At 39.6% G+C, this 23,331-nt stretch overlaps 2 protein-coding genes and 2 non-coding genes across 4 annotated transcripts; 1 reads left to right on the forward strand and 3 right to left on the reverse strand.

The window, feature by feature from the left end:
• The first annotated feature begins 205 nt into the window (after nucleotides 1-205).
• Nucleotides 206-10,306, forward strand: glt8d1 (glycosyltransferase 8 domain containing 1). Its single transcript, XM_056274485.1, has 9 exons — nucleotides 206-492; nucleotides 758-856; nucleotides 5,770-5,986; nucleotides 6,283-6,400; nucleotides 6,491-6,575; nucleotides 6,788-6,900; nucleotides 7,708-7,874; nucleotides 8,547-8,659; nucleotides 9,148-10,306. Exons 1-9 carry the CDS (start codon nucleotides 477-479, stop codon nucleotides 9,330-9,332), a joined length of 1,113 nt encoding a protein of 370 aa, XP_056130460.1. The 5' UTR covers nucleotides 206-476; the 3' UTR covers nucleotides 9,333-10,306.
• A 2,270-nt stretch (nucleotides 10,307-12,576) lies between these two features.
• Nucleotides 12,577-22,713, reverse strand: gnl3 (guanine nucleotide binding protein-like 3 (nucleolar)). Its single transcript, XM_056274262.1, has 15 exons — nucleotides 22,646-22,713; nucleotides 22,340-22,398; nucleotides 21,819-21,959; nucleotides 20,892-21,011; nucleotides 20,700-20,780; nucleotides 20,232-20,367; nucleotides 20,011-20,114; nucleotides 19,070-19,220; nucleotides 17,115-17,202; nucleotides 16,626-16,803; nucleotides 16,176-16,318; nucleotides 15,718-15,854; nucleotides 14,367-14,509; nucleotides 13,533-13,599; nucleotides 12,577-13,244 (listed from the first exon to the last, which is right to left on the reverse strand). Exons 1-15 carry the CDS (start codon nucleotides 22,656-22,658, stop codon nucleotides 13,150-13,152), a joined length of 1,656 nt encoding a protein of 551 aa, XP_056130237.1. The 5' UTR covers nucleotides 22,659-22,713; the 3' UTR covers nucleotides 12,577-13,149.
• LOC130108634 (small nucleolar RNA SNORD19) lies at nucleotides 13,680-13,752 on the reverse strand. Its single transcript, XR_008809944.1, has one exon. It is a non-coding gene; the product is annotated as a small nucleolar RNA SNORD19 (small nucleolar RNA).
• Nucleotides 19,742-19,878, reverse strand: LOC130108638 (small nucleolar RNA SNORA47). Its single transcript, XR_008809947.1, has one exon. It is a non-coding gene; the product is annotated as a small nucleolar RNA SNORA47 (small nucleolar RNA).
• Nucleotides 22,714-23,331: the final 618 nt, after the last annotated feature.

A 23,331-nucleotide genomic window follows, 5' to 3' on the forward strand; every position in this document is an offset into this window, starting at 1 on the left:
ATGTTGTTTTTTATATTTTGTATATATTTACTCTTTGACTTATATTTGCTATTATTAAAGTACTTGAAGTCTACTGCAATTTGATGCACAACATGATAATTTGTAGGCTTTAGACAGCGGTATCAATTACTTTTACAACAAGGCAAAAATAGAGACAACTCATAGAGCAATTCAATGCAAACTATAAACTTGCTGATGTTGAGTTGGCACTTTGGCTTCAACGTGAGTTAGTTTTATTGTCTGTGTGTGATTGTTTATATACGCATTGCGTGGATTTTACATTAAAACATACACGAGTTATACGAAGCCCTCACAGACACATGCTTTTGTGTTCATGCAATTGCCACGCATTCCGCTTTACTATGCCTTCTTGACGACACCCCATTCACAATAAGCTGTATTTTTTGTGGGGATTTTTTTTTGTGGATCCTATCTGTTGTTGATCGGACTTCCACGGAACGAATGAAGGGACTAACATGACATTGAGGAGAGGTAAATCGGACTGGATGATGGTTGCTCTTTTAAAACATAATTTCCAGCTTAAACATAGTGGTATGTCTAGTGCATGATACCATATGTAAGCAGTGTACGAACTCGTTGCAATAGACAGCAAACTGAACCAAAGGGTTAAACGTTCCCCCCAAATAATTACTGGAAATGAGAGGCACCAGTCATTACGTATTATTGAGGCAAGTCACTGGGGACATTTATTAGTTTTTGATTTAAAAATGCATTTTCATCCGTTTTTCTCTTGCAGTAAACGTGGCCATTCTCGTGCTGCTGGCCGTGGCTTTCCTAATCATTGTTCAACGAAACCTTCTGAATCTCAATGACTTCTTGCAGAGAGAAAACCCAGGTATGAGTTTGTGTTTTGTTCAGGAGTTCTTATCCGGCTGTCTGTCACTGTCCTGCACCTGTCGGTGTGTTTGACATTTTCTTGAGTGTTTTTGCTGTGTTAATGGGCACGTCAAGGAATGATTAAGTGCATATGGCACTTCATTTTAACGTGTACATTCCACACAGTTGACTATGAATAACTATTATAAACGTTAAACCAGAAATATCAAATTAACATTAATAACGTAATTTTTACTCGTCGAAATTTAATAAGATACAAAGAACACAATTATTAAATTCAACTTGAAAATGTTTTCTTTTAACCTGCAACTCACTTCTGTGTTGTGAAAATATAAATTCTAGATGTTTAGATATAATTATAAATACACAGAATTATGGGGGGCGGGGTGATCGCAGAATCCACATAGAATAAATACACAGACACAGAATAAATACACACGTATAAATACACAGAATTATGGGGGGGATGATCGCAGAATCTAACTTTAAGTCAGCCTCCTTTTACATATTTATAACTTTTCACTTGTCGTAATTCTAAGTAAATGCTTCTGAAATGTAGTTTTGACCAATCATATTTATAATTACAGATATTAACAAATCAGTTATTATTTCTCAAAATGATAAACCTTGGCATCTACATGTCCAGTTATGACTTATCAAAATGTTAACTGTAGATGTCTACAATTAATTTTTGACTAGTGAAAGTAATATATAGAGATCTTCACAAAACACCCAATTCTCTAGATATCTACACAAAATAAATATTCAAAATTAAGACCAGTTCATATTTTAATTGTAAATATTTATAAGTCCTGTTATAACTTGCCAAAATAATTGTACAGATACCTTTAACTTTGCTCTGACCCATTAAATTACTTGCATGCCATTCAATAATACACTGGATCTGTTAAATAACATGCTGATATTTTGGGGGTAAATACAAAAACCCAATTCAGCAAACCAAGGCGGAAAATCCTAATTCAACAAACTTAACATACTTTTCCCTGCATTCAGTGAGAGAACATCAGGCGATGCCGTTGTAAATCTCCATAAATCAGATTCCAAATGACTTGGTTGCCTACAGAACAACAATGACCCTTTGTCTTCTATAAACATCGTTTCTCCATTGACCCCATGTGGCATGTCAGGCACCCTGGTAAATACTGGTTAGCTTTTACAAGAAAGAATGAAGACAGGGTTGCCAATGTGAGTATGTGTACCCTCGCTCTTGATATCAAAAACTGTAAGCTAATGGAATAGCTGACACTGCTGGCTTGAACCAGCCCACTCAGCAGGTCAGAAACCGAACACCCAAAACTACAACAACCATTGAGACTGCTAAAGTGAGTATTTCACTGGGGTTATCAAGTGGGCACCTTCCATCCCAGATGTTACATTGAGTTAGGCCCACAAACACTTCCAGAAGGCTCAACAGTGACTTTTGGCCTCTCAGAACCACCCCCCTCCATACCCACATCAGAAACCTTCTGTGTACCACCAACCTGCAAGAACAACATCAAAGGGCTACTCCTCCAACGAAACTGATTTATTCTCATCCACAGCCAGTGACTAGCCTATTGTGTCAGACAGTTTCTCCATGGTTGATATCAAAAGCAACCTCAATACCAAATTCTAAAAAAACAAAAAAACAAACATTGCTCTTGCTACAAACACTGTTCCTATCAAAAGCTTCCTCCAGTCTACAAGCGGGATTGTTAACTTAATGAAGTACACTGCTCATTCATTCCTTCTCTGAATATAGAATCATGTTCAGCCTCAAAGTACTGGACAAATCTGTGGAGCCTGAATTTGCATGCCAACATCAACTAGCAATTTCCAGTCCCTTGCCTTCCCCCATCTACCAAGAGTATGATTATATGCCTGTACTGCAACAGTTTGACCCTCCCACACGACGCTGGCTAATCTATTCTCTGTACTGATAGGAGACCAATTTAACTCGATATGCTTGCTTTCAATCACACCTGCCAAACACTGAAGAACTGGAGTGACCCTTTGCTAAACTAACCCTGTAGCCTGCTTCAGAATAGCCGTGCCTGCACACATCTGACAACTTGCATCTTCACTTAGCCATTGACTTAATGTTTTGCGGTTATTTTTAAATGCATCGATTATCAACTGCAATACGTTATACTTTCCATGGCGTTACCATGGATCTTATGGACAGACCATGTGCCATTGTTCGAGAATAGCCATCTTAATAAATACTTCACCTGTAAGTGCTTCTTAACAACAATGTTGGTGTAACTAAGAGATTCTCTGAAAAAAGAAAACTTTTTTTTATGTGTAGGTTATCAACAGAAATACGAGTTTTTCCAGTTATGATGAGCAGACTTGTGAAAGTGTATGAACCTGGTTCAGAGAGGAGGAGGCAAAAAAGGAGAGGATGGATTTTTTTTGTTTTTTTTTGGTGGTGTACTTTCAAAATCTATTCGTCTTGCTTATTTCTCCAATTTCACATATTGCAGCTTTTATGGTGAGACTCTTGTTACCATTTAGAATAATTAATTGACTTGTCACAACCAAAGATGAGATATCTAAAACCACTTTGGTGGCAAGTTTCATTGGAATTACAGGTTTTTGTCATGGAATTGCTACTTGTAGAGCAGCAAAAGGAAATGCTTGACTAATCTGCATTCAGTTGGAGATATGAAATCTTTCAAAGTATATTTTCATCAAACAGTTATCCAATTAAGAAGTAAAAACTTTATGGTATATCACAACATTACAATTAAAAAGTTCATATAAAGTTCATTATGGCCTAACAAATATAAAAACAAGTTTTAAAGAAAGATATTATTGCGTTAAACTGAGTCTTATATTTTAATGTTGACTAAAAACATTTAACTATAAAATATAAACTATAAAAATTATTTATCTATAAAATATTGGCTAATGTGGCATTGAGCTGTTATTTGTTTCACCTTGTGTTTTTAAACAACACAGGCCGTAGAGTTTGTGTATGTGAGCAAGCTGCCCAGCCACTATGCAAGAAAAAGTGACACGGGGATTCGGCCGCAGTGTAATCAGTAAATTTGGGAGACATAACCAGTCGTATTGTTAAGATTAATACTCATCCCACATCTTTTGTTACGAGAAAATCAAGCAGTTATGAATGATACAGTTGTAAATTCACAGGATGTTAAATATCATGTTAGGCCAATGGTAACGTTGATGGTAGCAAGTGCTGGTTGACAACACTGCTGCAATAGTGGCTCACTAGTCAGCAACGTAATCCATCCTGTTTGACTTGTTGAGTGACAACCAATTTTTATGCATGTGGTTAGCCTGGCATGAGCTGAAATGATTAAATCTATTGGAACAGTTAACATGGAAACCTGTTCGGCCGTGTTGATATGCAAAGCCTGTGTGCTATTCAGCGACTCTGATTCATTCCCACGTGGGAATAATGGAAATGGTCATGTTAGGTGCAGGAAAATAACTTTGTAATTTCTGGTGACCATTCCACTGCTGTCGACAATCCATTATCTGCATACCGACTAAGGTCTGTCCCTGGTCTGCTTAGTTAATGTCAATAGTCTCAAATGGCCCATGTCAAATCTTTTTGAAATACACATGTGAATAAGTTAATCGTTGTAAATCACATTTCGGTGGCCTTACACATATGAAATAGGTAGGGATTGTACAGAAAACGGCTTGTGTTGTTACAACAGGTGTCTGAAATTCAGATTTGACCAGAAATGCAAAGTGCTTTGAATGGCTGTTGCAGCTAGAAAAGCACTGTATAAAATGCAACTTGATTGATTGATTGATTGAATTATTGATTGATTGATTGATTGATTAACACAAATGTCCTTGCTATGAACCTGCCTCTCTCTCTTCATATAATGCACTTAAACTTGTATTGTGAAGTTATCTGTGATATAATTCCTATGCCTTTAACTGTAAACTGTTGGGGATGAAATCTTTTGCAGCAATACTTATACTTATATTAAAATGCCAGACATTAGGCATATGATCTGCAATGTGATGTAAGAAAATTAAATGTTGAATCCATCCTGCAAAACTGGTTGCAAAGTATGCATGAAAGAGACAAGAAATGCACAACACTCCCTGTAACAGAAGAGTAATTTAATTCGTTGTACAGTTTTAATAGTGGCCCTGTGGTTAGCACTGTTGCCTCACAGCAAGAAGGTCCTGGGTTCGAACCCCAGGCCGTCCCAGGTCCTTTCTGTGTGGAGTTTGCATGTTCTCCCTGTGTCTGCGTGAGTTTCCTCCTACCATCAAAAAGACATGCATGTTAGGGTTAATACTCCTGTCCGAGCCCCTGACCAAGGCAATGGAGAGAAGAACTGGAGTTGGTCCCTGAGCGCTGCAGCTGCACACTTGCTCCTATACAATATGATGGGTTAAATGCAGAGAACACATTTCATTGTTACCAAACAACTTTATAATGACAAATATAAAGTGGCTTTTTTTCTTTTCTTTCTAATTCAGCAAAGCCTGGCTTTGCTGAATTAGATTATGGTTAATCCATACTTGGGATAGTCTATAGGCTACATAGATACAACTAGACACAGTGAATTTGAAGTTCAAACAATGAGCCACTTCCTTTCCATACTGGTTAACTTTCCCGTCCTTTACATCTCTGGTTGCAGAGACTGCTTTCTGTTTGGCCTACTCATATATCAGGCCTCAAATAAACCCAACCATCTAAGTGGAACATTGTACCTCTCAATCAGAAACATCAACACCGCACCACTGTCTGTTGTCTGTCTGACTGTTGTTTTCTTTTCTTTTTTTTATTGTTTTACACACATGGTGTGACTAATTATCAAATATTCATGAAAACATTTAGTGAGACTTAAATGTTACAGTTTTAATGTGTATGAAGTCCCCAAAAAAATGTAAGATGAAACTGTCTTTTTCCAGACGTAGTGCCAGGTGGGATACTTCCATTTGAATCAGAACTGTCCCTTGACCATAGACTAGAGTTAGTGAGGACGGGGGAGGAAATCCCTGTCATCATCACTGCTGCTGAGGAGAGACTTGGTGCTGTTGTGGCAGCCATCAACAGTGTCTACCAGAATACTAAAGCCAATGTGGTCTTCAACATCGTGACTCTGAATGACACAGCGGACCATCTAAAGTAAGTCAGCAAAGCTCAGTTACTCAGTGAGGCTGATATCTACTTGTTTGGCTCCAAAAAGCTCTTTACAGGCATGCACATACAATAGATAACCGCACTGACTACTGTATAATCTTCCTCTTGAAACAATGCTTCTCTCTGGTGTCTCTTTTGTGGGAACTGTCAGGAAGCCACAAATTGGACTAAAGAAGAATTCTTGAAAACTGTCAGCCATAACTGCTTTGTCTAATGCGTGCATTTTAAAGTTAGCTCTCATCTGAGACCCAGTATGACTTTTTTCATTTTTATTAATCCAGAGTGTGGCTGAGTCAGACAAAGCTAAAAAATGTCAAACACAAGATTATCGTTTTCAAGCCTGAGACGCTCAGCAGTAAGATATCCAAGGATCAACAGAGGCTGGAGACTGTGAAGCCGGTGAGACAACATGCGATTCTGGTTCAGTATCTAGATAAATGAATACTGTTTACCTACTGTCACATTTACAAATAACCCCCTGTTTTTCAGTTAACTTTTGCTAGGTTCTATTTGCCCGTGTACATACCTGATGCAGAGAAAGCCATCTATTTGGATGATGATGTCATTGTTCAAGGTAGGAGACCACAAAGAAAGCAGTTGGTTTCTTTGGTTATGGACCCGATTAGGGTTTAGTCTGAAACAGACTGTGCCCATTCAGAACCAATTGGATTGTGTCCAATGCACCATTTCACATATAGTTATAATAATGTCTGAGAAACTATAACCGATGGTCCAGTCTTAGAAATGGTGTGATTAATGGATTCAAAATGTTCTCTTTGGTCCCAGGGGATATCCAAGAGCTTTATGAAACCAACCTTAAACCAGGACATGCAGCTGCCTTCTCAGATGACTGTGATTCGGCATCTGTTAAAGGTATAGTTCGAGGGATGGGAAATCAGGTAAATACCTCTTTACTCTATAAAGAAAGAAGAAACATACGAGCTGGTTTTTCATATGTACAGCCTTGTCATAAGATAACTATTTTCATGTAAGACCACTGTACCAACTTTATCCCAGCCTACCTCCGCATTATTATTTTTTTTAGTTATGTATTTCTATGTACTGCTCATAACTTAAGAAATATGATTACACCACTCATATTGTCAGCAACTGAACACAAATGTTCCAGTATGGGTATTCACCTCACAAAATCTGGTTCAGTATGCCATCTAAAGGTTGAAATGAACAGAAGGTGTTTATTTGTAGATGCTTACGTGTAAAAGAGTAATTGTATCAAGATGTGTCATGACGCCAATGACTTACTACAGACTGTTCAAGAGTAGATTTCTCAAAGCGCGGCCCTTTCTCTGTGCGCACTCATGATCCCACCCATTTTTGAGAATGATGAGACCCTGGGGCTTAGAAATACTCCACCTCTATATTTTAACTTGGCTGTGAATGGGTATCACTCTCCATTTTCCATAAGACCTGCAAATGTTTTCATCAATTCTAATGTTTGCATATGATGTGTTGGGCAGAGGGGTCGGCTCATTCACACGACCCCACCATGTTCCTCTTCTGACCAACCAAGCCCCACCCCTATAAGCCCCTGTCCTCTCTCCCACTTTTCACACCTACCCTCTGGCATTTTTCAAAATCGCGTAGCAGGCGAAGACAAGCTCAGAACAAGTGTGGTGTTAGACTTTTAAAGCAGGGTAGATAGCAGTTGATTACAGTCAGTTAATTGAAGGTGTGTTTTTCCTTAGAATAACTACATAGGCTTCTTGGACTTCAAAAAGGAGGCGATCAAGAAGCTTGGCATGAGGGCCAATATGTGTTCCTTCAACCCAGGGGTCATCATTGCCAACCTGACTGAGTGGAGGAGCCAGAACATCACCAGCCAGTTGGAGCACTGGATGGAGCTTAACACACAGTAAGTCATTGGCGCCATATAAAAATGATAATTGAATTTACACAAACTTTTAGACTTGGGGGCAAAATTTAGAGGAACTGAAATGCTGTCTTTTTACATGGCTTTGGCTCTCATATATGTGTGCACTTAAGGAAATCCGCCGCAAAGAAAAACATGTTGTGTTTATCACTTGATCTAATTAGGGTGCCTGATTGTAACTTTAGTTGAAACTCCTACTAACTGTCCTTAAAAGTAAATGAGATTTCCAGTCCGCGGTGGCGTAGCGGTCTAAGCATCGGCTTGGTGTCGATGCAGTTGCCCACTGGGGACTGGGGTTCGCGCCCCGGTCTCGTCAGATCCGACTATGGCCGGACTCGATGAAGCAGCAATCATTGGCAACGCTGTCTTCGGGAGGGGGGCGGAGTCGGCTTGTGTTCGTCATGTGAATGCGTCTCTGTGTGTGTCGGAAAAACAGTGGTTCGGCTTGGATTCGCCTTGTCACGAAAGTGGGGAGGCGCTTTCCTTCGAGACTGCCGGCCAGAGAGATGCAGTTGGCGAACGCATGCAATACGAGGGTGGGTGTTTGAATTAAAATAGGGATCAATTGGCCACTAAATTGGGAGAAAAAAGGGAAAAATCAGAAATTAAAAAAAAAAAAAAAAGTAAATGAGATTTGATTTGTAATTTCACCAGGGAGGATCTGTACAGCAAGACATTGGCAGGAAGTATTACTACCCCTCCACTCCTCATCGTCTTCTATAAACGACATTCCTCTATTGACCCCATGTGGCATGTTAGGCACCTTGGTAAGTAATGGTTAGTTATTTAAAAGAAAGGAAGACCGCTTTTTTAAATGACCCTTTGGATATAAATTAAATACTGACCTTTCCCGTGGACTAATTTATTTTTATGCTGGGATGTCAGTCTCCCATTCACGAAGAGCAAACAGTTAAACCATGGGAGCCCAAAGTGAGATTTGCAGACATTGCTTTTAACACTGGTGGATGAGCCGTATGGAGAAGGCCATAAATCCTAATAATCGTGATCAAACCTCATGCTTTAATGATGCTGTGTAGTAGGATGTCTACCTCAACAGAGCATGCATCAACACGTCCACCTCAACAGTCCAATTAAGGCAGTTTGTCATTACACTCTGTAAAATCCTAACACATTTTTGGGGGATTCAAGCTGAACACATGCAGCACCATGTCAAACACCAAACTTTAAAAAAAAAAAACTTTGGTTGATTTATTTTTTCTTGAACCACCTGACACCTAAACGTTCTGTTTATAAGGCAATACAGGAGCTGGAAATCGCTACTCCCCCCAGTTTGTGAAAGCTGCCAAGCTTCTGCACTGGAACGGACATTTCAAGCCTTGGGGGGGAACGTCCTCCTTTTCTGATGTGTGGGACAAGTGGTACATTCCAGACCCCATGGGAAAATTTCACCCAGTGCGAAGACACACAAGAGACAAATAAATTGAAAATATGCAATGTTGATGGGCAACCAACTAAACCAGCCCAGTAATAGCAGGACCACACCTATTGACTTCTCAGGAACAAACAAGTAAGAAACAATATTACAGTTAACAGTATACAACAATCCTGTGATCAGGGTTGATAGGTTACTTTATATATGTATTCAGTAACTTACTCTAAGTATCACAATATTAAAGTAATATCTGGTTACTTTCAGTTACTTTTGGATAACCACAATGCCTAATATGAAAAAAGACAAAAGAAAAGATATCAATAACTTTTACTTAGGTGCATTTTGTAAGACAACAAAACAATGCGACCTTGGAAAGGACAATGCGGACACAAAGCTTTCAAACATCAAAACATGTAGCAAAAAGGCAAACAGACAATGCTGTTTTAGTTTAATACACAGATTAAAGCCACCCACACTCACCCTGTCTTTTAGCCCTGCTACATGAATTACGAGTATCCAGTGTTTTTATTTTAAACAAATCATGTGTCCATCTATTGAACTGTCAAAAAGAACATCATAAAGAAATTCAGGCACTAGGCCTATGGATTACAATTTAAAGTAGAGGCAGGGCTTAATTTGTGCCGGATCCTGCCGGAACAGGATCCGGGACTTCCCCAGATTGGGACCGGCACCTATTTAATTGGATCTGGCACCTCCTTTGTCACTGTCAACATCTGTAAATAAATTTTGTGTATATAATGTTATCTGTTCTGTCATTCTTTTATTTTCCATTGAAGTTACTCATAATTCGCTTGTTTGCCTATTTTTGGGTGCATTTTCAATCTAAAGAAGGAAGAAATACCTGCATATTTTCCTTTCTCCAGTTGTCAGACTTTGGGCCACCCAGAGAATGCGGAACAAATCACACTCTGTATTGGTTCAACAAGGAACGCATCATTTCCTTCTAAAATACAGGATGGTTCCATATTTTAAGGGACAGGTGGCAATTTGAACAAGTTACAAAGACCCACAGGGCACCCACCAAGTGGGAAGTTGATCGGATGAATGGTTGCTGAGAAAATCGAAGGACGGACAGAAAGACAAACTCCTTCCATTTTAGTTAGATTATTATTATTGTTATTCAGAGGAATTTTGAACTGTATAGACTAATGAGAGCGCTTCCTATTAAACATCACCCTCAAGTCATCCATGAGTGAGTGACCAAAATTTGCGACACATAGTCCATGGCAGCAGTTGCGCGGCACCAGGGGAAAAACATTTACTTTTATATTATTTTTAAAATGTAATCCTGAAAAATAATCAGTTTTTAAAAATTGTATCTATAGTTTGATTACATCTTTTTTTTCTGTTACTGTATAGTCCAGCTTTTTCTTCCGTTACTTATCTACGTCACTGGGTAATGCAACTTCATAATGCCCACCACTGGCAAGTTTGGCCCACCCTCAAACAAACTAGGTTGACCAAAGGTGAAAAGCCTCAAAGTTTAGTAGAGCAGAAGCTGATGTCGTGCAAAGGTACGATCCCCTGATAGGAAGTGTACCCCCGGCCACTAAGAGGGTCGTGGCGTCAAAAGTAGAGGTCAGATTGCTTCGGCCCTGGTTTTGATTCAGCAGAAAATGCTGGAATATTTTGATGCATATCGAGTTCCCATGTTTAAAAACGTGGGAACAATAAAGCACTTGTAAGGCAAGACATTTCTGTGGAGATCTGCTAGCAAACGGCTCTTTATTTGTGTTCAATCCCACAATTTGAAACAAACATACACGTTCAAAAATGTTCAGCGATTTCCCCTGAATCGAATGGTACCAGAGAGTTGAGTAAACAGTGAAAAATGAGTTTTCGGTCAGGGGCACATTTCTATGAGGGGATACGTACCTTTGCAGGACACCAGGAAGAGTTTGGTTAGTGTGTATCACCATGTCAAGAAGACTGCTTTCTTTGGTGTGAAAATGTTTTATATTTTGTTATATAATTATATTTCATTTTGCATGTTCCGATAGTTTCTTATTTATTAGAGGCTACCAATTGTGTTGGCAAGAGACTATCAGTTTTCTTCCTTTCGGCTTGTTCCTTGTTTCTCGGGGATCACCACAACGGATTTTATAGTGTCCATCGGTACCTTGCGAGAGCACAGCACCAATGGTGGCTGTTGTTAACCTGGGCCTTGACTGATCTGGTATGGAGCCTTGACTGATCCGGTATGGTCTTGTCAAGCCGCATAATGATTTGGCAACATTTTACATCGGCTGCCCTTCGAGACACAACCACTAACCCTATGAAAGGGGGCACAGGATGCCATGCTAGTATTCATGGACTTGCGCCTATGCCCCATCAGAGTTTGAATAATAATAGTAACAATAAAAATGCACCAAAACACCCCACAGGATAAAGTTAGATAATCACAGGTTCCATTTATTTTATAATGGGTGTTTGTTTTAGGATAAAGAAACCTTCCGTCAACAGGCAAATAAGAGACTGGTCTCGAGCTCACAGCGGGGTCTGTGAGCGCGATAGGCCAACTGGTCGCCATTTTGGGGCAAGTATACCTGGCCGCGGCCTGCAGAACGGGGCGGTGTTCAACATCTAAAGCTGAATCCCACCCACTGTTTGATTTGATTGGTTTAACTGTCATGGCGGCATTGTCTGTGAATGTTCTCATTCATCCAGGTCATGGTTATACAAAGGAGTTGAATCAAGTGCAACTGGACTTGGTATATATCCGTGAAATATATATATGTTCTGTCAAATCCTTATCCACCTCAACACCTAATTTACTTGCCAAGGACTTTAACTCTAGTATGATACTGGTGACAAAGTTATGGTGGACGTTTTTACTCAACCTTTGCTTTGGTTTGATATGAAAACAATTTATAGATATCTGAAATGACTAGAGAACATATTTGCAAAGAATTTACAGTTGACCTATTGCGAAGATTTTTATACAGCATTTGGTTTGCTGATGTCATTTTGTATAGCAGATATAAACTCATTTATCAGGAATAGATAAACTAGATATCTTGTTCTTCAAGACTCATCAGTTCCAGGAGTGTCAGATTGTCTTTTTTTTTGTGTGTGTGTGATTCATGTAAACGCTCTGAAAACTGAACAAGCAACATAGGCTAATCACCAGCCATGATAAAGAAAATGCTACTTAAATGTACATGATAGTAAATAATCATACCCATCGGTGGTTAGTTCAATCCTCTTTTCTGAATTAGAAGTCTATTTTGGGGAAGACAAGTCACTGGCAAGGGGACATTATCAAGATATAAACCGGATAAAAGCATTACAGAGGGTTAATTTATTACATGTATTCAGACTATTTACAATGTTTTAACAAGATGTCACACCGTGACCATTTGAAAATAACAGATTTTGTTTTAGACTTATAAAAACAGGTACACATTCAATGCCAAAGACCAAGTTGGGCCCAGTTTTTTTTTTTTTAAGATTCTTTTTTTGGCATTTTCCACCTTTATTAGATGGCGACAACAGAGAGAGATAGGAAAGAGGGGGGATGACATGCAGCAAAGGCACCGGGCCAGATTCAAACCCTGGCTGCTGCAGTAAGGACTCAGCCTTATGTGTGACGCGCTCTACCAGGTGAGCCACTGGAGTGCTCCTGGTTAGGCCCAGTATGATACCAGTAAACAAGGCCTCAATTCCAACCAGCCAGTCAGGCAGGTTATGTATTCTGAATAGACAGTGGATCAATTTTGCTAAACATAGCGAGAAGCACTTCTTTCTCTGAGCGGCCCAAATACTGACAACCCAAGATCCAAATATGCCCAGAGTAGGTCAGTGTAGTTTACGATGAGGCAGCAGAGTTTAAAAGAGCATTGTTCATTTAAAATCTGTGTTGAAGTCATAGGCATCATCTGTATTGGCTGTAGAGTAGGTAATGTCGACAGAGTGTAATGGGGTTGTCCTCGGTTTATCTGAAAAGATGAGGAAAATTATTTCAAAATGTAGCCATATGACAGCATAGATAGACCTTCTCGACTCCAGTCCTCGGGTACCAACAGTACTGTTTGTTTTCCATGTTGCCAAGTACTTAAATCCATTTCCCTGTTCCAGTTATTAAAGCCTCCAATCATTGAGATTTAAGACCTAGAACAATGGGTGAATGTAATGACCCAGCTAGCAAAACAGAAGAACAGCAGTTCTGGTTGTACCAGAGGACCTAAATAAGATGGAATAGGGAACGTTTTTCCAAAAAAAAATACTTTTGACTGGGGCCTTCTGTGGATCCTCCATCTCTTCATGTTCCGACTCCTCAGCGACATCCTCAAACTGAAACAATAGTTGATACATTTAAATGTTGAGCATTATATTAAAGCAACCATGTAAGAAAGAAATTACCCTCAACAGGTCATGCCAGCAGGATCAGAGTTGGATTAGAAGTCTTCATTAGAATTAAGACTTGCATTATTTTCCTCATTTCCATGCTGGTATTGAGACCATACTTTGTGGTATTTGAGAATATTTAAGCACATGTATTGTCTAGCTGGATTTTGTTTTCCGGTCAAACTGGTAAGATAAACACAGGGTGGAGAGAGTAGGGGAAGAGATGGCGCCAAAGTTCTAAACCGAATTTGAATCTGGGACATAACTATCAGGCATAAAACTAGAACAGTAGGGGATTAAGTGGTTTAGCCACCAGGACACACACCATACTGCTGGATTTGAGATAATTAGCCAAATGTACAAAATTCTTGCATAAGTTACCTTTCCATTAAGCTTTTTAATTTTGAAATAGTGGGGAAAAAAATGAAAACATTAAAAAACAAAGCTAATCAAGAAGTTCATGCTCACTTGAGCTGGAAAAGTTAATGATTCTTTTTAGAGATTGTGGAAACCAAATGAGTTTCTTCAATTACAAATAAATTGTTAATCCCTCCATTTTTTTACCCAAGATATTGTTCTCATCATGTACTGCAGACTGTGAAAATGTGTATTTACTTAAAATCAGCTAAAGGAAATATACCTGATTCACATTTTAACTTCTATTTGTTCTTAATATTCATTTAACGTGTGAATGGAAAAGCAGCTAGTGTTACCTTTTCATTCTCCATGTCTGTCTTTTCCTCCATGGGTTCAGGGACAGAGCTTTTCTCAGGGATGTCAGTAACACTGAGCAGGCCTTCAGTGGGACCTTTAGAAATGAAACCTACACTACTGGCCCGATTGGGGAACCGAACACCTGCAAAAAGACATAAGATCGGTTTAAGTACAGTCAGAAGTTACCAACTCCTCTTTTCTGTGGCTAGATTATCAGCATGCTTCAAATTATGTATGTACTGAAATAGGAGGGCGTGGGATGTAGCACGTCAACTAGCCCCAGGTCAAATGTGTTTGCAAACTGCTAGTCGACTGTAGTATTCATCCAGTTCAATGGACACTTTTGAGGGGAAAACAATTTGTGAAAACCTTTAAAAGCAGTTATCTAGTCTTGAATGATTGAACTGATACACGTCCAATGAGTCAATGCCCCATTTTACATGGCAAGCCCTTCCTTTATTCATCCACATCTCTGCAGTCAGAATGGGGCTTTGAATCACAAGCATGAGGGGACAGAGTTCCTGAAAGGCAAACCATCATTTTGTCTACCCATCTACCTACCTCCGGATTTGTAGGGATGACACTCCATTAGCAGCTATAATACCAAACATTCTTCTCTCTGAAATGCCAGCGAAATTGTTTCGAAAGACTAGTGATGTCACCGGTGGACAACCAATGAGTGGCCATTTTTACATGGTAAAATATATAGCATTATTTTCATTTTCTTATACAATGTGGCCTATTTCAAGTAGCCAACAAAAAGGTACCCGTAAAGAGGTAAGGGTTGTTGTTTTCACATTCCACTTCAGTGACATCAATGGCAGATACTTTCCCTACATAATTTTGGCAGTGTTTCAGATGCACAGCAGACTTCTTAGTATTATGGCTGCTAATGGACTTTTGTCCCTACTACAACATATATTTAGAGATAATGTTGAAAACTCATCGTTTCTTGTTAAGGCTGGATCAGAAAGTTACTTAGAAGTCATAAAAGTTCGTAAATATACAAATTTTTCAGTGTAAATGTGTGAGCAGGGCCAGGCACTTTTTTTTTTAACCTATCAGTACTGCATATCTATACGGAAGGACCAAGTAAAAAAATGACACATTGATCAACAAATGACTAGAAATGAATAGTCAATTCAGTAACAGGGCATTTAAGACATTGTTATAGACCGACGCACAAAGAGGCCGATAATGAAGCAGGGGCAATGCTTTGTTTTTTGAAGGCCCCTTAACTTGAAAGTTGTGTTATTTCAGAAATACTGTTCACCTCAGCCAGAGAAAATTGATTCAGGGTAAAGAAAATAACTCTCTATAGAGGTGTGTGCATTTATTGAGTTTCCATACCTTTCAATGTGTCGTCATTACCAGTTTTAAGTTTCACTAGATCCCAGTCCTTTTTCATCTCAGTGACAATTGCATCAGACAAGTAGGTAGGGAGGCCGCGGTTCTCCGGCACCTTACAGTGGTAGCTTAGCTTGGCTCTAGGAAAACAATACCAGTGATGTGCAGGTGGAATAAACTTTGCAGACTTCTTATGACTATTTTGAATAATTGGTTCAATTTAATTCTATGAAAAAGTAAGTATTCTGCAGCACTCCTACACCAAGGATTGCAGGGTTAAAACTAGTTTAGCCATCTAGACTATTACTGAAATTAGGCTGGCACAGTTTTGGAATCAGAGTTGGATTAGAAGTCTTCACAATAAAATCAAGACTTGCTTTTTGTCCTCATTTCCATATTGATGCACAGGCCAAAATTTTCCCTGCTGAGCCAATACATTTTAAAGTGGCGTGAAGACTCACCCTGTACAATCGTCAAGGAAAGCCGTAGCTGCTTGCTCTGTGTTAAGTACTCCACCCTTAAGCAATAAGCCACGTTTTTTTGCCAGAAGGGTTAAAAACTCCAAAGAGTTTCTGTAGTCTGGGATGTTATACTGGAGCATTATCTGAAACAAGAATAAATGACTGAGTTTCATAGATAACCAACTCTTTTAAGCCACACTTTTGTCAAATAATGGCTGCACATCCAACTTAAATTTGTCATCCTCTGACCATTCTTGACATTCTGCTGAATTTACAGCTTTGTTCACAAGCATCAGTTTACAACCTGACATCCCATGGGGTAACAAGGTCTAACTGGTGCAGTTGAACACAAAAAAATCTGATGAGCAAAAAAAGCAGGGAAATTTTAATATAAAACCCTGACCATTCTCCAGAATATTCAACCACCCACTACATTTCAAAAACTCCAACCTGGGTCTGGTCACACTGTTTAAGCAGAGACCTGACAGCCTCCAGCACACTCTCTTGCCCTTCTTCCACTTGGAGGCTTCTCAGGGCCAAGGAGGCTGGCGGGTTGGATGGTGATGCCACAATACCGGGGCTGTCTAACATTTTCACATTCTTGAAGATATGTACATCCTGCATGAACCTGGAGGGGAGGGGTGAGATTAGGACTGATGTCGGGGACAAGATACAACCAAGACAAGCTAGTGTACGATAATGCTAACTGAATATTTAAAGGGAAAAAACAATCCTTGAGGCTCAGTATTTTGTCTTTTTGTAACCTTTTTGCATTACAACGGCAAATGCAATAGTAATATATAAAATACTTCCATCTTGTAAAACTTCCATTTACATTTTACCAAATGACTAAATTTTTACCAATATGGCATGTTCCATAGATCAAGGCAGAAAGATGTTACTCCACAAAACTAGTAATGTGACTTATTCTTGACTCACTTAGTGATGCCCCTCTTGAACCCAGCATTGCAGGCCCGGATCCCCTTCATACTGTTAATCAGACTGCTCTTTCCCACATTAGGGAAACCTGAGGTTGACAAAACATATACGTCACAATTCATGATACGGAAAGTGGCGCTGAAAAACTGTAATACAATCAGAAGAGGGTTATTTTGCGATCACACATATAGCAGTGTGAAACAGCATCACAAATAGCACATAGATGCTGAGGTTTGATTTCCCTTAATGTTCATATAATCTTCATCCACAACCTTAAAAATACAGTTCAGCGCTCCAGAGTAAAATTTCACACTGGTGGCACTGGGGCCACCAAGTCTCTCAGATGCTAGCAGCAGTTACCAATTTGGTGACACTGCTTCTGTTTTGTGGCATAACATAAAAGAATGAATGTGTATTGTCCTAGAAATGTTTTAATCTTCCTTTACCATCAGACATGTATATTTATGGGGAAATTAGGAGAGAGACTTTATATGAAATAAAGACCTGTGCAACTTTAATGTCTCATGTTTGGAGTCGGTTGTTGCTGTGGCAAACTTTGTGTTGCCAGCACTGATAACACCATACTCTGCACAGTGCACACAGTTCATTTCGTTCTTCTCCTTGTTGAATCTCAACCAAGGAAATTAAATTAGCCATTCCTGTTGGAAAACACATTTCTTTTTGGCTGGACCGGCGAGCGGGGCCAACCCTACAAATGCGAAAGTCCCAGACTGACTGACTGGGTGATCAGTTTGACACAATTGGGCTGCTGGATCAGGTGACCAATGACAGTTCCAGCTAGTGGCGACCAAAGATGTCACTGAAGTTACACGATTGGTCAGCTGACAGACACAGAAGTGGAAGTTTCCCTATTGGCCATGAATCAGCGCAGGAGTTCACACGCTGAGAAACATTATATACTGCTGCTCAAGATACTACTGAAATGCCTACCTGCAATAATTAATTAATTAAATGATTAATGTGCCAATTGTGCATGAGTAAACATTGCTATAGCAACTCGGATGGGGGAAGGACATAGCCTGAAGAGTTGTGTGTCTGACATTCTTCTGTAAGAAGTCGGGTTGTTGTGAAGCGTCTAGTGTGTTGGTGTAGTGTTCTGTGCCTGTCATGTCTCACTCTCAACCTTCACCACTGGCTAGCAGAAATTTGAAAATGATAGCCGAGCACGTAAGTCTCTCCCTGCCAGTACATAGTCTCTCCAACAGCAAGTCCTATGTAATGCCTCCTCGTGGTGACACACAGTAACTGGGTACACTTTGGACCCTGGCTGAACTACAAGGGACTCAGAGGAGGTCTGGCCCCTAGACGTGCAGTACGCAGGCTCACCGGTGTGTGGATATTCCCTGATGCCCACAAACCACCCCCCAGCTATGGGTTAAACAGTGCCACTGCCTAGTGGATACCTCAGGAGAGGAACAGGCTACGGGAGTAAACGCCTACAGAAAATCAACGTCTACAGTGCTGTTGTTTTTTTGTTTTTCTTGCTCTTTTGTATCTGTTTAAGTCAGAGCGTACTGCTGGCGTTGTGTGTGGCTGCCGCTTCTCCTTCTCGTAGTCCCCCCTTCCCATCCACCCCTGTATGTTTGTGCTATGTTTATCTGTTGCCTTGTTTCACCGCCATTTATTGTAAAGCGACTTTTGAGTGTTAGAAAAGCGCTATATACATTTATTATTATGATTATTAAAAGAGTTATCCATAGTATTGTAGACCTTCATAACGCACAATCAGACCAGAACAGTTTCAACCAGACAGCAAAAAAAAAAAAAATCCTAAACATCCATTAATTGTACAGTCGCACTGGTACTACCTCTGGGAGGGGGAAAAAAAAAACTCACACTTTGAATAAAAATGGTTGTAAAATGCGACCGATCAGTCGCAGTCTGGAGCCCTGTTCTCCCTGCAAAGTAAAGGGGAGCTGCACAGACATACTTGCCTACAATGCCCACTTTGAGCAAGCCTTCATTCTCTTTGGCTGCTGCATAACTTTCCAGGAGTTCAAGGAGACAGCTTCTACCAAAGCAGGACGCCCCTCTGGATATGTCCAGGACTGCATTGGAGGTGGTTATCCTGCGCTTCTTTTCTTGCTGATATGGACAAATGTGAAATTACTTAGGATATATCACACACACCAAAACATGCTCTTGCGTCAACATGGTTATATTAGGATTTGTTACTGACATCCTGCAAGTCTTCTTTAACCTTACTGCTTGGATGACCGGTAGCTTTTTTCAGCCCTTAAAATGAACTTTCCTGTATTGCTTAGGATCTACTGCTGGCTTCTAAGGTAATTTTGTGTAAATTGACAATCACTACCCACTGACAATTATGAGATGAGCAATAGATGACATGAGGATGGCAAAACTAGCATCAAATACAGCCTCCTTTAACAAAATCTAAATTTTGGTGAAGAGGGTATATGCTCCAAGAAGCAAGAGTTTGGAGAAACTGGAATTTTTTTTCAAAACTGCCAAAAAGTGTTTCCAAGTTCCCTTACAATTTCTTTTTTTTTTTTTGGCTTAGTGACCCACCTTAGGATCCCAACATCACAATCTTTCTACATTTATAATCTACAGCACACCCTTTTTGCAGTTTGAGAGGACTTTTTCCAGTGTTAACCAAAACATCAAGCAGCACTGGTGTGTCACACAGAGCCAGTAAGTTGTGTTGGTTCAGTGATTCTCTTGGAGGTTATAACCAGTTTTAACAGCATAAAATAGGCTGCTAAACCTTCTCAGTCCTCCACTATGACAGAACAGACAAAAACGAGCAAGCTGAGTGGATAGAAAGTGTTATATATCAGCCAAAGAGTTCCTTCTATGCCACCGTGATAAAAAAAATAATAAATAAAAAAAAATCATACAAAGAGGCTCCTACCACAGTTTTGTCTTGGAGCTGTGTGGATGCCTTAAAAGCCACAACTGGAAACTCCTGCTGAAGACACCGAATCCACTTCTCCACATTTTCTTTTGGCACCAGATCTAAAATGAAGGAGGTACATTTAAAGCAGTGCTACTTAGTTGCCAGCTTTATGTGAACACCACACCAAATGTGCAGGACAAAATGGATTGACATGACAATTTCCTACATCCATTTACCTATTTTGTTTAAAACCAAGAGCAGTTTCTTGTTGCCTTCCCGGTGCAGTACAGCCTCCTCCAGCTGTGGACACCTGTAACCCAGAGGATCTCTAGCATCTAGAACCTCCAGTATGACATCAGATGCATCAATTACCTGAAAGGGAAAATAATTGGTTTGTTATTATCAGATGGGTTTCAGGTGATTGGTAAAAGCCATTTTCTAGCACGCGCACTTTTAATGTTACCTGACCAGTGGATTACAAAACAACTCAAAACCAGAATTCAAGCAATTCACTCTGAGCTTAATGTTGATATTTAACTTCTTATGTTAAGTCCAAGACATAGAATAAAATATATATTAAGTCTGGACTTGTTCTTGTCTATAGACATTATCACAGAGGTGGTTTTAAAAATAAAATCAGGACATTGTGTCATCTATGGGTCTCCTAGGCTGGGAATTATCCTTTCTTATAGAAGGCAGCTTACCTTATTTAACTCAGAACAAAGGAACGGTTTTGAACTTTTGTCTGGAGTCAGCCGTTTGCCTGCCTTTTTGCCATTCTCATCCTGTGGAAATGCGATATCTCCACTTTTACATACTGCAAATGTGTCACAACAGAAATAAATTTCAATTTTGAACTATGAAAAATCCATGCAGAACAGGTTTTTGCCCATTACCATCCGAGCCTTCTTGGCCTTAGGATCAGCTTCTTTACTTGCAGCCTCTTGCACCTTCTTCCTTTTCTTTGCCCGCTCTTCTTTTATAGTTTGCTTCTTTTTCTCCTTTTCCTCTTCAATCTGTGAGAAAAACATTGTCAGTGAGTTCACACAGGACAGAAAAGGAGTGTTACTGTCATTTTATATGCACGTCAGAAGCAGAGTACAAATGATCTGGTAGTGTTCTTTATTCAAGGTCATTTGAAGATATGTATTTTTATTTTCCTGGCTTTATCAGCAGCGTTAACTGGTAAATAAGTGCCTGTAACAAAAAAAAATTGTGTGGGTTACAAAGTGTTGGAAAGGTAGCAGGGGGTGGTATGTGCTTACTGTTATTGTCAGGTAGTTACTTGGTGGTTAGCAACCACCAGGCATCCAACCAACAGGATATAACACATTGAAACCAGACAATAGCCAAATATAAACAGCCTAGGATGTCTTGTCCCTTGTCAAAGTTAAAAGTAATTTCTATGGCAACAACTTTTTTTTAATTAGCTACATAACTTCAAACACTGCAATTTTTTTTAAAGTTTTTTTTTTTGTATTTCCCGCCTTTACTGGATGGCGATAGCCCAGAGAGAGACAGGGGGAGAGAGGGGATGACATGCAGCAAAGGGCCCAGGCCAGATTCGAAGCCATTCGAACCCTGGCTGCTGCGATAAAACTCAACCTTATGTGGTATGCGCTCTACCAGGTGAGCCACTGGGGGCCCCCCAAACAGTACAACGAGGCTACCCAAACAGTACAATTTATCCACATCTCAAATAGATGAACAATGAAGCGAGTTGATAGGGTAAAGTACTGGTTATGAACCCAAAGTGACAACTTTGTGCGCCAGCTAGGTTTCAGCTAGCACACTAAAACAAAATGCAACATGGATCTATCTACCTTTGATCGTCTCTGTTCCGCTTCTCTGAGAACCTCTTCTCTGAAAGGAGCAATGCTGGGTACTCCGGGATCCTTTTTCACATGTTTACTGCGTCCTTTCTTTTTTGACTCTTTTCTTAATTTCTTGTTGTGTTCCCGTACCTGGACAATGAAGAATTAATAATACATTTTATTTATGCAGCGCTTTTCAAATGTAAAAATAAACATAAAAGCAACACACCAAAAGCACAAAACACAACATTAATCACATACTAAAAGCAATTCCGAAGAGCTGAGTTTTGATTTATGAATTGAATATCGACAGATTGGGGCAGTCTTGGTGTATTTGGGGAGGGAGTTCCAGAGGGAGGGGGCAGCTATGGAGAAGGCTCTGTCACCCCTGGTATAGAGGATACAAATCTATTAAAAATGTAAAACAGTAACTAGCTTAACTCAATACACCAGCTACCTGATGTGCATGCCGACGTTCCCTCAGAATCCATTGATATTACCCAACGATATACTTGACGTCTGTCACTTACCTTTTTCTGTATTTTGTATCGTTTTGCACATGATAGCCGCTTACTTGATTTTCTTAACTCTGAAAACAAGAAACAGAAAAGCTCTCTTGATTAAAAATTGTCAGCCAGCACGCTGCCGTTAGCTACTGCTACAACAGCGCTAGCTGTTCCACTAGTCCGCTGATTTACGAGTCAACCGCCGTATGTGCCAGTTTGGGTTAGTAAGGTGACTCGCTCAATAAAACCCCTGTGAGGGTGACATGTCAAACGCGCATACATTTTAACAAAACACATATATTTTGACAAAGCACATGGTTATCTACTCACTTGGCCGTTTCATGGTGGAGCAGTTCAACGTGACTGTGATCCCTTACACGTGGAGAGACGGACCTTATGGGACGTCCGCTCATGTCAGGTTTTCTGGTTAGACCGCCCCCTATTGGACTGGAGGGCTCTTTTCCGTTAGGGTCCGTCCAAAAATATCCGAAATACTTTTTGTAGCGTGCAATTTTATGCCAGAAACAATACTTCACTTATTTTGGCGGAGTTTTCATGCTAGAATTTTTTTGAAAGACACTTCCAGGTAACATTGAGCCTGATTTGGAAAATGGTTGCACGTTGATTATTTAATCATTAATTATTTAAATTCTTACAAAAACCAAACTATTTTGGTTTTTGTAAGAATAATAGAAAAAAAACCAAAACAATATATCATAAATTCAATTGCATTTTTAGACATATAGCTTGAGTCCAAACTTCATATTCGATATTGAAACCGAACAAATACATTAAAACGAATTTCCCTTCCAAAAAAAAAGCTGTGAGAATTGTTAGTATATATACACTTCATCTAATGTATTCATCTCAGTGATCTTCTCTCTGGTGCTGCTTTCTGTAATAACTTACTGTTTTGTTTTGGTTTATTGTTTTTTTTAAATAAAACTTTTTGTACTGTTACTTGTTTGAAGGGAAAAAAACCTACTGAGTCTGTTTGTTTTTCCATCCATCTGTCT

Source organism: Lampris incognitus, chromosome 2 (genome assembly GCF_029633865.1).
Source record: "Lampris incognitus isolate fLamInc1 chromosome 2, fLamInc1.hap2, whole genome shotgun sequence".
Classification (NCBI taxonomy): domain Eukaryota; kingdom Metazoa; phylum Chordata; class Actinopteri; order Lampriformes; family Lampridae; genus Lampris; species Lampris incognitus.

Coding starts and splice junctions, on each gene's coding strand:
- glt8d1 (XM_056274485.1), top strand. Junction 857..5,769: donor CTTGCAGAGAGAAAACCCAG/GTATGAGTTTGT, acceptor GTCTTTTTCCAG/ACGTAGTGCCAGGTGGGATA. Junction 8,660..9,147: donor GTGGCATGTTAGGCACCTTG/GTAAGTAATGGT, acceptor TCTGTTTATAAG/GCAATACAGGAGCTGGAAAT.
- gnl3 (XM_056274262.1), bottom strand. Junction 20,115..20,231: donor CTTGGTTTTAAACAAAATAG/GTAAATGGATGT, acceptor CCTTCATTTTAG/ATCTGGTGCCAAAAGAAAAT. Junction 16,804..17,114: donor TTCAAGAGGGGCATCACTAA/GTGAGTCAAGAA, acceptor CCTCCCCTCCAG/GTTCATGCAGGATGTACATA.